Here is a 12,919-nt window from a genome sequence, read left to right as displayed (position 1 = left end):
ATTTCTTTTTTCAAAACCTAAACCCGAATAGACATGGTCTGGCTGCAATAGAGGCCAAGAAGATAATTATTGATCCAGAATATAAACTAGCACGAACTTAAGCAAATTATATACATGAAAATCCTAAAAGCTAAACCATTTGTTACCAGGAGAGCAGCTAAGCAGCGACGGTGGCTGCGAGCCGTGCCCGCGCGGAACGTGGAGATTGAAGGGTGCGGGAGCTGCTTGCGCGCCATGTCCGCCTGGTACCACCACGCCGCAAGCCGGCGCGGCTTCTGCTGACCAATGCTCGCTGCCAGTCTGCAAACCTGGTGAGATCCCTTATCCCTTGGCTGAAGATAATAATAAACGTTAATCACAACTTACATTACAGAACTTATCAATATATTTCTTTCAGGTTCTTACCTCAATGTGACACTGAACACTTGCATCCTATGCAAGAGAGGAATGTACCAGTCGGAAGCCCAGCAGACTGCCTGCGTGCCATGTCCCATCAACACCAGTACTAGGGAAGCAGGAGCTGTAAGTATCTTTCCCCAAAAACTTAAAAAAAACCTATAAAATCAATTGCGTTTGTTGTAATTCGTCACATTTTTTACACAGCGTAATTTATGTACAAAATGACCTGTCATGATAAAATTCTAAAATTCCAGACTTCCGAATCGGAATGCACAAACCCTTGCGAAATGAGCGGGCCCGAGATGCACTGTGACGTCAACGCGTACTGCCTCCTCATGCCGGAAAGCAGCGAATTCAAGTGCCAGTGCAAACCAGGGTTCAACGGCACAGGAAAAGTTTGTGTTGGTGAGTGTCTACAATCCTGATTCGGATTTTTACAGGTTACCTCTGATCAAACAAAATTTTTGAACGCTGGATAAACCTGGTGAATAAATACCTATACACCACTAGTTCAAATTTGATAATACAACCAAAGTTTATCCCATCTACCTTCAAATACTTAGTCGCTTTGCATCAAATAAAAAATCCTCTTCTCTTTAATCTTCAACATATAAATTCATTGTTCATTCAGCATAAAATAAAACTCATTTCTAGACGTGTGCCTAAACTTCTGCGACAACGGCGGCGAGTGCATCAAGGACGCCCGCGGAGAACCCTCCTGCCGATGCATGGGATCTTTCACCGGCAGGAACTGCACGGAGAAGTCAGATTTCGCGTACATCGCAAGCGGGGTGGCTGGAGGAGTCATCTTCATCATCTTCTTGGTGCTGCTTGTATGGATGATCTGCGCTAGGTAGGACAATTCATCTAATGAATAAAAAAATATTCAAAATCCAATAAGTACATACAATATTTTGTGATATTTTGGTATCGCATTACAATATTTTGTGATGGTTTGGTATAAACATAGGTGTATGGGAGTATTTTCTCCGATGTTTCATCAGATCAATAATTTCATCTAATCATTCCATATTATAGCAATCTCCCTCTACTTCGCCATCAAACACCTATGTTCGTATTTTGCACAGGTTTCATATTAAAAACACTAATTTAAGTGAGTGTATGAGGCAAAACGCCAACTAACACAAATTAACATCCTTGTTCTCAGTGAACTACTAGTAGATACTACTCCGCTTGCCTGAAGATGAGATCAACAAATCTACAGTAATAGTCAAACTTACATGCAAACATGATTAATCCTGCGGGGACAAACTGTGAAATTTCGGTTAATCACACAGGGTTTCAGGAAACTGAATAAACTTTCCACACGTGTTTTACAGGAAATATTAAACATTTGTTTAGTATACACCCGAAACACTTCTTCGTCCTTTACGTTTTTGAAAATTCAAAACAGTTACCTAAGTATTAAAGTTAAGAGATAGCTACCCTAAGTTTAAAGTTGAATATACATCTATATCTATAAAGTTTATGGTAATAGCAATGGAATTTAATCTACATTCAAAATAAACGTCGAAATGTGTATCATAAATCTGAAAGTCCAGGTACATCGATCCTCCAGAAAACAATATATTCTCTCAAAGATATTCGGCTCATGAAACAAATCCATACTTCCTTAAGTATATGACCCGTGGGACGGGGTCATACATATAAGGAGTCAAGTGTAAATTTATTCCGGGTATCTGCATGCCCCCAGGGGAGAGACCTTTGTTTGCCCATGTCAAGTTAGGGCAGAATATTACTCAGTAATATTTTAATCTTATAAACCGTTTAAAATTTCTGAACAGGTGTGCCGTCGTCGTTTTTTAATAATAAAGCAAATTTTATTATTCTAGATAATTTTTAATTGTTACATTCTATCCAATTCCATTGTCGGAATTTATGATACACTGTATTTACAAGTCATACGTAAATGAGCAAAATATCTTCTATTCTGGTTGGGACGAAAAATATGCGTAATCCATCGAGAAAATATGAGATACTCAATAACTGTAAATTAGTTTTAATTAGTAACTGCTGCTGAAAGCATAATTATTTTCAAACCGACTAACAATACATTTCTTTTACCAGGTCAACAAAGAAGAAGGAACCAAAGAAGACATTGACGCCAGCGATCGACCAGAACGGCTCCCAAGTGAACTTCTACTACGGCGCACACACTCCATACGCCGAATCCATCGCTCCATCACACCACTCCACCTACGCACACTACTATGACGACGAGGAAGACGGCTGGGAAATGCCTAACTTCTACAACGAAACTTACATGAAAGAAAGCCTACACAACGGCATGAATGGCAAAATGAACAGTCTAGCAAGATCCAACGCCAGTATATATGGAACCAAGGAGGATTTGTACGACAGACTAAAGAGACATGCGTACCCGGGTAAGAAAGGTCAGTATTTTGGCACTTAGATTAGTGCACACTTTTTCGCTTTCCTTATGCGTACACAACACGTTGCTGACTTAGTTGTAGTGCTGTTATTTTTATTAAACACGCTTTTTAGTAATTTCACACATGCATTTTAAAAATCATGTCTATATTTGTAACGACGATTTGTATAAATTTTTGTGAAAACCAGGTCAGCGGTATATATTTGTCAAAATAAAGAATCTAAACCTTCCTTCGTCTGAAATTATGTTTGAATTATTGTATTTTATAATTAAAATATTATTTGTTTTTTTACACACTACAACATCAAAAACGTGCACGAAATGATGCAATCTAAAATATTTCCGTCTCTATATTTCCAGATAAGAGTGACAGCGACAGCGAAGGTCAGTAAGCGTAATATAGAACTGCGTTTTGTCGTATTCTGGTCAAACTTACATAATATCTAGTTTCAATTCTCGGTGTGACAATAATAGTCAATATTATTGTAGAATATTTATCAAATGGTGAAAAATGTAAACGGAAGGTTTCATATCGAATTTACTTTTTAAATATTAGATTTCTTAAATACTGGCCAAGAAGGGTTAACTTCCGTTTACCTTTTTGGCTTTTTCTAAAAGATGGGATGCATATCTGTGGGTTGCTAAAGACAACCGAGAGTGCGTAAGTAGAATTTTATATTCTGTTAGCTTTATTATTAAGTATTTAGGTTAAAATGACGAATGTGTATTAACACACTCACTGTTTAAAATCGATACAGCCCCACCAAATATTTTTTACTATAATTTCATAAATAAAAGGGTTTAGAACAGTAGATGGATGGAATAATGATGCATATTGAAACAGTGAATGTGTTGATGTTCTAATAACAATCAACGAACAAATGCTCAAATAAGTATTTAGGCGAACCATGCCATATCCGGGCTTTGTGAAAACATTTTTTCGGATCATTCCAATTACATTACGATTAAATTACAATGCTGGGGCTAAGTGTTATACATCGGGTCGTAAGAAGATATAAATCGAAAGGTCTCAGCAAAATAAGAACATTGTGGACAGACGTCAGAATAATACATTTTTAAATAGTTCAATGACGACTGACCACACTTCCAAAATTAGGTGTAATTATATATTTTTCTTGTTTTAAATACAATAAACAACACGAATCAATAGGGGATAGGGTACCTTATCTTTAGCCTCACCATATATATAATGCTGAAACTAGTCGACTTTAATGTACTAAACTCGATGTATAATACTTTTTAAAACCTAGTACTTTCTGTGTAAATATTAATGTTATTTTTGTATATTTATGCTAAGACACGACGACTGGGTGTTAGTATTAATTAATCGCATATGATAAAATTTTGTCAACTCACAATATTTATCAATCTGAATGTACATTTTGTAATATCCGGTTAGTACTGGTATAAAAACTAGGTATTATGTTGTTAATGTCAAGTTTATCTTTGTATTATAAACGGGACTATTTTAATCATACGATTTCGTGTGTGAGAATGAATGTATATTGTGTGACATGTAAAGAATGCTTCATATATTGATATAGATAAAGAATTGTATGATATCAGTACATGTATTAATAAATAAGACTTCCATAATAATTAATTTATGAATTAATTTTACATAATGACCAAAAGTACATAGCTACGGAAAAGTAAGAATGCACTACTACTACTCCAACTCAAGGCATATGTATAGTGGACTTCAGAACACGCAGGACAATTTTGTCAAACTTTGGACACAAGAATCTATGACAAGTATATGACACCGACTCAAAAAGAAGAAGGCTGCAGAAAAAGTTGGTAAATGACATTTTGCATCTCAAAAAATTACTTGCGCTGGATTATTAGTAACATTTTTACTATGTTTTAATAATTTACCTTCGTACCTTATAAATACAATCATTTCAAATACTCAATGCATCGTCCGTGAGTGGTTATAATTCCATCACAATTTATTACCACATTAGTGATTATGTTTAACAGTAATATTTTTTTACAAAATTTTAATAAAATAATAAATTTAACTATACGTATTTTATTACAAGACTTTCATTATGCAAATAATCCTTTAGAACATAATTCTGTTATCTGGCACCAGCTTATTTGTAGCACAAGTACTAACTAACATTAGTTAGTTTAGTGCACTAACTAATAGTGTCATATTTGATATAAATCTAGATGAATTTCACAACGGACGAGGATCTAGCTAAATCAATGTCAAAACCCAATAAACGTGTTAGATATAAGAAGACTATTTTAAAACATATATTTATGTAACAAACATTGCATCGATTTCTCATTTGACCCTACAGTTCAAAGTTGCCACATTGACTTCAACCAGTTTATTTACACATTCTAGATAAGATTCGGTTATTGATGCAACAATAAAGCCGTTTACACATACCTAATTAAAATTTTCCTTTAATTTTATCGTTGTCAACGGCTAATACATGCCAAACTGGTACTGGCTTTAAGTCGATTTTTTAATGGTAGTGGAAAATTACAGCCTGAAACGACAGCGTATTAAATAGAAAAGGTTCGTGATGTCGTGCTAAATTAATGATTCGCCATGTATGTATATCAGTTCAATTAATAAATCACATGACAACATCAACATTATCATTGACTTGTAAGATAACAAATAATATTTTGAGTGTTTTGGAGTAAGTATAGGGGCATATATATAAAGTTGATCACGCCCCCAGCAGACGTAATTATCAATTAGCCCATGTGACCCTAACACTCGTTATATTAAGTTCAAAGACATAACAGTTGATATTTATCCATAGATAATATTTAAATTTAGTAGCAAAGACAAAGAGAACTAAATACGAGTTTGGCATAATCAAGTGAGATATTTATATTTTATTGAACTATTTCAATATCTACTTAATACTAAAATTCAAGTAGGCATAGTAAAACTAGACCAAAGTTATAGGCGCTATGTTCCGTTGGAAGAATGAAATGGAAGATAAGACGATGGCTATTCTATTCTATTCTTTGTCTATTCTTTGTCTACGTTTATATCACTCTGTTCATACATATTCTCTCCAGTGCTCTTAATATTGTTATAATTTTTAATGAATATAAAAAAACAACGAGGAAAAAACAAAGTAATCTTAAAGGAAAAAGCAAATTTGTTGATAAGTAAATGTGAATCTGTTTATCAGTAGTTTATTGTTCATATAAATCAAACAAGTTAACAACCGATAATAGTTACTATATGATAGAAGTACTTGTGGTGCGCGAAAAGTGGTAAGTATATTTTTAAAGTTGGCGTAAACGATAGGCTCGTTGATGGCCTATCACTTATGAGGAGAATCTCATTCACATCTCAATTCCACCAATAAACCCACAATGCAGCTAAACGTGAATTTCGAAGCACATGGCTCTGTTTAATCCGTAAGAATCTGATGCTGTATCAGAAAAACGGGTGGCATGTATGCCAGATAGGACCACAATATATCTCCCGTGGAAGACGTAGTAGGTACGAGGCGAGTAAGGTACATAAAGCCTAGGCAACAATAGTATTCCCAAGGAGGATATAGTATTCTTCAATCCGAATCTTTTAAATTCAAAGTCATGTTTTTACACCAACCACGAGCTTCGTAGCGTTACAGCTCGAATGAAAACAGGAACATGCGTAGATGACTGTATCAGAAGACAAAATGACCGAGTAGCTTGTAATTGATGACGACAAATTGATAAATTTTATGTGTAAAAAGCAAATTTTACGGAAAAACTTTTACCTACATATAGTAGTAATCTTTCCTTAAGGAAACGCTTATTCATTCATTTAACATATACCTTTTTTCATTGGACACCAGGAATAAGTGTGCAAAAATCCACGCGTCTAGGTCTAGGGTGCTAGACAACAGCGCCAAACAAATAAAATACATAGATATTATGTAAAGCCTTTTTAATAAAAAAATAACAAATTTAACACAGCCAATAATAAAGGCACTTAAAACTACGATACGTATGATTATCAATAATAACAAGTTTAGTACGTGACAACAACTATCACAAATCGACCTTTTATAGACATAAAACTATATATAATGTAGGTAATATAAAATATTTTATCTACATAAACACGGTTTCGTACGGTACCCTAAATAATTCAATAACAGTACACGATTTACTGAATCATTCTAATTCTCATTCCATATAAACATTACAAACTTCTGACGCTCACCGCTTATCAGAAAGTAAAATATTATATCAAAATAATACAGGAAATATGTTTTTACGGCTTTTTTATAACTAAATAAATACAGATATCGGTCAACGTTGTTTGTTTCGATGTGTGATAGATATAGCTAACTGTATCTAAATACTTGTACGATAACACAAAGGAATCACTTGTTATGCTTCTTGTAAAATTCTCTCATGTACTGCGCCAATACTTTGACTTCTTCGACGGTGACTGCGTTGTAAGTGGAAGCGCGGATTCCGCCAACGTCTCTGAAAAAAAATGCACACTTTTATATTCTATTTCATTTTAATCGAAAACTCGAACAAAATACCCCTATCCTTACATATTATAAAATAAAGTCCTCTGCCGCGTCTGAATGTCTGCTCGCAATAAAGTCGTTAGAAAACGCATGAAAATCCGTGCAAAATCCAACACATAGTGTGATTAATAAGAAGGTTTAGTATATTTTATCATTTTTATGTTGTATAATAATTTATTATGTTTTTACATCAATCCGTTTCAGGAATCAGGATTTTTGTTTTGTTTGATTTTCGCCGTTTGGCTAGGGACCTAATTTTATTTTTAAAAACCTTACAATTTATTATGTTTATTTTGATCTCTCATCTTCGCGTGTTCAGGGTCATCGTAAAAATAAATCTTAAAATTTTGAAGGTTTGGCTGTTATATTTCAACCAACCGCCTGCCTGACTTCAATTCTCCTTGGGAATACCATCATTGCCTGTCAGCTGTCAATCCCTATAATAATGTCCCTTAGTCACTTCGTATTAATGACATACAATTAAGATGTTGGAAAATTACCTGTGTCCTTTGAGTTGAATCAAATTCAATTCCTCAGCACCCTTCAAGAATTCTTTCTCCAATGCATCATTGCCATCAATAGACCCGATTCTGAATGGAATGTTCATTTTACTTCTCACATTCTTGGCCACTGGAGCGACGTAGAAACCATTCGATTCTTCTATAATGTTATATATCAATGACGATTTCTTTGTAGCTAACTGTTCCATGACGTCGAGGCCTCCTTGCCTCTCGATCCATTCGAGAACTCTTCCCATTATATAAATACTGTAATTAACATAATAAATAAATTGGAAGCTGTATCTAACCACCAAACAAAAACAAGTATGATAAGCCCTTCTGGCATGGTAGGAACCAACACTGTTTAAATGTTTCTTTCGGCATTTCTTCACAGCAATGGTCGTTCGAAAATGCTAGTAGTTTGTAACGTTTTTAGAAATAATTATAAGCCTAATTTAAATTTGAGATGAAAAAGTATTTGTAAAAGCCTAACCCATACTAATACTATAAATGGGAAAGTCTGTCTGCTAGGCAGAGACGTCATGTTTTCACGGATAAACAACTGGGATTTTGATGAAATTTAGAATACAGATATGATAGATAGAGATAATATAGATAATGTATTATCTATATTACGAGTATCTCGAGTTCAGACACCGTGGGCGGAGCTAAGTACGAGCTTTGACATTGACCAACTAAAAGAATCAGGTCAGAAAGAAAAAGATAGAAGCCGTGTTATATTGGAAAGGGTTTCACGTGTATTTAACACGTAAGTTATTTCTTAGAATTAATAAAATAAATCGACCTTCTTTGGCCTGTTAAAACATACAACACATTTTACAAGATAAAAACTTAATGCCCAAATAGATTATTCATATATCTAATTAATATAGTTCCTACCTATTCATCAGTCAACTATAAATATGTTTGCTACACCAATATATCAGAAAATCAAATAGATGAACAACAAATAAGTAGGTCAACTACATCACGTAATCTATATTAATATTACCATTTTAAACCATTATAATGGTTTTATTTAAATAAATGAAATGTGACATCATTAAACAAACATCTGATAACATCGCATTGACAATAGACCGCAATAAATATAAGTTTTACATTATGTTGGTAAGTACTCTTAAACATTAAAAAACAAATAGGATTGACGTCAAAAGCTACCTACGTTTATACACAGTTCACTTCATTAATATTCCAACTAGTCAACTAACATGGTTCGATAATTTTTATTTGGTAATTTCTATCATTAAAAGTGAAAGTGTGTGTATGTGTCGCAACGGTGTGACGTAATATTTTTATTGATATGAACATTGCAGGTGGAAAGCTCAAAAGTGGCGGAGATACTACACGGCGGACGAAGCCGCGGACAACAGCCGGTCTCAATGACCGGCTAAAGACAATACCAAAACTGCTATCATAAATCATCAATTGAACATAATTTGGAATGAACCCAAGCTGCCAGGGTAAAAAATTACAAAAAGATTACAACTATATAATGAGGAGATGACTATAAGTAGTGAAGAGAGTTAGGACTAGTCAACTTTTTATGTCTATCTCATAGTTTAAATGAATTGTACCAACAAGTTCCATTACAATTTTCTTGGCAGTAGGCATTTTTTGAGTTCACATGTAACACCTCATCACTGCTTACCATCTGGCTAGATTAAGGTCAAATGTAGATACTCAAAGTATTAAGAAAAAAAAAATATTTTCTTACTTTTTTTTCTCTTCTCCAACATAATGTACAATAAACAAATTTAAATTATCAGAAAAGACTTACGCAAACATTGGTGGTGTGTTTAAGATGGAATCTGCTTTAGCATTGACTGTCCAGTCAAGGATAGATGGGCAAATTGGCAAAGCATTGTTCAGTAAGTCTTCTCGTACGATCACAAGGGCTACACCTGATGTACCAATATTCTTCTGTGCACCGCCATAGATCACTCCAAACTGTAGAATTATATATTTTTATCTTAGAAATGAAATGATAGTATAATGATTTATCAAATCAAATCATTTATTTGGGACACAGTAATATCATAAGTCTATGATTTCGGACTACAAATATATCCTTCTATCAAATAACTTAAGGATCAGAAAGTTGTTATAAAGCCAAATTTTGAAATAAAATGTCAATAAAATGGATTTAAATTATAGTTTATACAAAATCAAAGGAAAATTAAAACCAGGTAAAACCTACTAAGTATCTTAAGCCCAGACTTCACACATTCTGGGGCTCAGCTAATCTATTTTAAATTTAAATATTTTGTAATGTGTGGCTGTATTTATAGTATATGTCTATATTTTGCTATTGAAAAAGGTAATTTGGAACTCACCTTGGAAACATCAACCTTCTTTGACATAAAGTTTGAAGACATATCGGCTACTAATGGAACTCCCTTTGTGTCTGGTATAAAGTCAAACTCTACTCCTGAAGCAGAAAAACACTTATATTAAGTACATTTTGGTATTATATTACTAGGTTTAGCTAAATAGGATGTGTACAGTCAAAAGTCATTGCATATTCATCCTTATTACTGTGGCAAATCTATGCACAACACAATATATAATAGGTAGTCTAGTTTTAATGAGAACTCACCATGAATAGTTTCATTGGTACAGATGTGTACATAAGAAGCATTAGGGTCCAATTTCCAGGTGGATTGGTTAGGAATGTCTGTATATCTGTCAGTTGGTGGTATAACCAAGTTCACCTTTCCATATTTCTTTGCTTCCTTTGCGGCTTTAGCTGACCATGCACCTAAAAATAAAAATTCAGTTGTACAAAATTAATTGATTACCTATTTTTGAAGCAAAAACTATTGTTCGGCAGGATAACAGGATTAAGCAAGTGCATTTCTAAGTAGGGCTTACAGACAATGCAGTGTAAGACTCTAAAATGTAAAATACTAATGATGGTTCAAATTCAAATATGCCATGCCACATAAATAGGTACCTATGTTACGGAACAAGAGTCTTGTTTAACAGAATAACTGGTCTAAGCTTGATATATACTAGCTGCCCATACTGGCTTCACTGAAGTAAAACCATAATAATAATTAATTATACACCTAAACCTTCATCAGGGAGGTATTTCACTCTACGTATTGGTGAAAACCCTACAAAAATCGTTTTTTAGTTTATCGGTTTATCGTGTTCATACAAACAGACAGACGCGACAGGGACTTTTTTGTACCTATATGATGACCACAATACAATAAAGTATTATTAACATTGGTTAGATTTACACCAGAGGCTGAGTATTGCCTGAATAATCTATAGATAGACACAAACTGCTCACCAGTAACGACATAATCGGCAGTCCCAGTTCTGGACATCAAGTTAAGAGGAACGCCGGCAAATTCACCTTGTCCGCCGCCAGATAAGAATAAAATTTTATAATTCGAGGGAACATCTCTGAAAGGTAAATAGGTATGTATTGTAGGTACGTAGTGAACTTAACTTACTTTAGCCGCGTTTTAGACACTTCTGTTTTGTTTGTATTATTCATTTAAATTTTTCTGTTTTTTTTTTCTCGTTTTCGTATACTTTTTTCTATTTGGTTGGCTTTGAACTTTTTATTCAATCGCAACGCAAGTGCGAAAACAAGAATGAAAATAGTCTCAATACTACAACAACCGAATGGGCAAAAAAAAAACATGTTTGTACAAGTTGTAGTAAAACTGACCAATCACCATCCAGATTTTTAATATATTCTCCTTATCCAATCACATGGTAATAAAATGTTCCCGGAAACCGGTCTTCAGGATACTATGCAATTTTGGCATAAAAACAACAACACTCATGATTCGATATTGATTTGGTGATTAGCTTGAACCATAGATCGAAAAAAGAAAAGGAGCTGTACTTTAAAGGCTTGAACAGATACAGCTGGCTGAAGCAGTTAGATTATAATCATGAAATACTGCTGAGAAACTGCATAAGTATTATTTTTTCTCATTTAAACTAGGTACTTTTTATCCAATTACAATTTTGCTAATTGTAATTGGATCGCAAACTTGCTATATTTCCACTCCCACAGAAACGGATATCTCATAACAATCTCATCTGCTCAATAAAATTTGAAAAGCAAATTTTACTTACAGTAATCTCCTAACCACATCCTGGACATTCTTGTTGAGTCTTAAATATGGAGCTGTGCGGTGACTTGTCTCCAAAAGACTTATTCCCGTTCCCTCAAAATTAGTCAATTCATTTTTTATAATATCGTATACCTGCAAGTAAATAACTGCATAAAGTTATATTGCTTTATTAAGTTTATTAACACAAAAAAACATAAACTTGCTTCTTCTGGGAGCTTAGCTGGTCCAGCTCCAAAATTGTGAACTTTGCTAGGCATTATTATTTAATTGAACCGGCTAATTTAAAACACTCAACCGTACAACACAAGTGATCGTATGACACTGGTTAATATTCTGTCCTCGGCAATTCTCGCCCGACTGTATTATCTTTCCAATAAGTGTTTTTACTATAATGACGACAACCGATTTGATAGCAGGTTATCGTCTTATAGGACGTGTTGATATCTAGAACTGGTTTTTCATGTTGTTTGGCCAATACTCTGACGCGCCGCAGTCAGGTATCAGCCCTGAGTAATATTAATAATAATATTTATACATTATGATCTTTCGTAGGTACTTGTTTACAACATGTTTTGTGTTTTAAAAAGTTTAAGTAGGTACCTAGGTGTATGTGATTTTGAATGAAAATCTCTTAGCTTAAGCTTACTTTGCTTTGCAAATATTCTGGCTACTCTCAAAACAGTGCATATTTTCATATTTTCTGCACATCGTAAATTAAGATAGAATCATGGAATTAGTAGGTACTCCTATACTAATTCTATGGATAGAATAGAAGTAAGTAAATAGGTACTTTGACGCTGACATCAAAGTAGCGCTTTTATTTCAAAAAGGAAATTCTAATTCCAAACCAATCAAACATAAATTAGCTAGTAAGAGTCACCGATTTTTTATCCTGAAATTCTTATGACACAAAGTCCCGGGATGTAGCTAGTTGTATTATTAATG

At 34.0% G+C, this 12,919-nt stretch overlaps 2 protein-coding genes across 4 annotated transcripts in view; one reads left to right on the top strand and one right to left on the bottom strand.

The window, feature by feature from the left end:
* uif (uninflatable) overlaps nt 1-4,871 on the top strand; it is an 81,567-nt gene extending 76,696 nt beyond the window's left edge. For 2 of the 3 annotated variants that reach the window (XM_053748244.1, XM_053748242.2), the window contains 6 exons: nt 150-311; nt 398-522; nt 654-804; nt 1,054-1,252; nt 2,488-2,813; nt 3,173-4,871. In XM_053748244.1, the coding sequence (XP_053604219.1) occupies nt 150-311; nt 398-522; nt 654-804; nt 1,054-1,252; nt 2,488-2,813; nt 3,173-3,204 (995 nt within the window). In that variant the 3' untranslated portion in view covers nt 3,205-4,871. The remainder of the gene's footprint in view (nt 1-149; nt 312-397; nt 523-653; nt 805-1,053; nt 1,253-2,487; nt 2,814-3,172) is intronic. The other variant, XM_053748243.1, reaches the window with a different exon arrangement.
* A 1,864-nt stretch (nt 4,872-6,735) lies between these two features.
* Nucleotides 6,736-12,450, bottom strand: LOC128671124 (uncharacterized protein). Its single transcript, XM_053747322.2, has 8 exons — nt 12,178-12,450; nt 11,976-12,106; nt 11,173-11,288; nt 10,471-10,632; nt 10,208-10,302; nt 9,652-9,821; nt 7,851-8,117; nt 6,736-7,300 (listed from the first exon to the last, which is right to left on the bottom strand). Exons 1-8 carry the CDS (start codon nt 12,229-12,231, stop codon nt 7,195-7,197), a joined length of 1,101 nt encoding a protein of 366 aa, XP_053603297.1. The 5' UTR covers nt 12,232-12,450; the 3' UTR covers nt 6,736-7,194.
* Nucleotides 12,451-12,919: the final 469 nt, after the last annotated feature.

This window comes from Plodia interpunctella, chromosome 7 (assembly GCF_027563975.2).
Source record: "Plodia interpunctella isolate USDA-ARS_2022_Savannah chromosome 7, ilPloInte3.2, whole genome shotgun sequence".
Taxonomy (NCBI): domain Eukaryota; kingdom Metazoa; phylum Arthropoda; class Insecta; order Lepidoptera; family Pyralidae; genus Plodia; species Plodia interpunctella.
The sequence above is the reverse complement of the archived record's forward strand: the minus strand, read 5'-3'. Positions and strand labels throughout refer to the sequence as shown.

What these genes read in the sequence shown, in the direction of transcription:
- LOC128671124 (XM_053747322.2), bottom strand. Translation starts at nt 12,231, where the DNA reads ATGCCTAGCAAAGTTCACAATTTTGGAGCTGGACCAGCTAAGCTCCCA. An exon ending in TGCCGATTATGTCGTTACTG is followed by an intron (nt 10,633 to 11,172) that starts GTGAGCAGTTTG and finishes TTTTATTTTTAG; the next exon opens with GTGCATGGTCAGCTAAAGCC. An exon ending in AACACACCACCAATGTTTGC is followed by an intron (nt 8,118 to 9,651) that starts GTAAGTCTTTTC and finishes TGTTAATTACAG; the next exon opens with TATTTATATAATGGGAAGAG.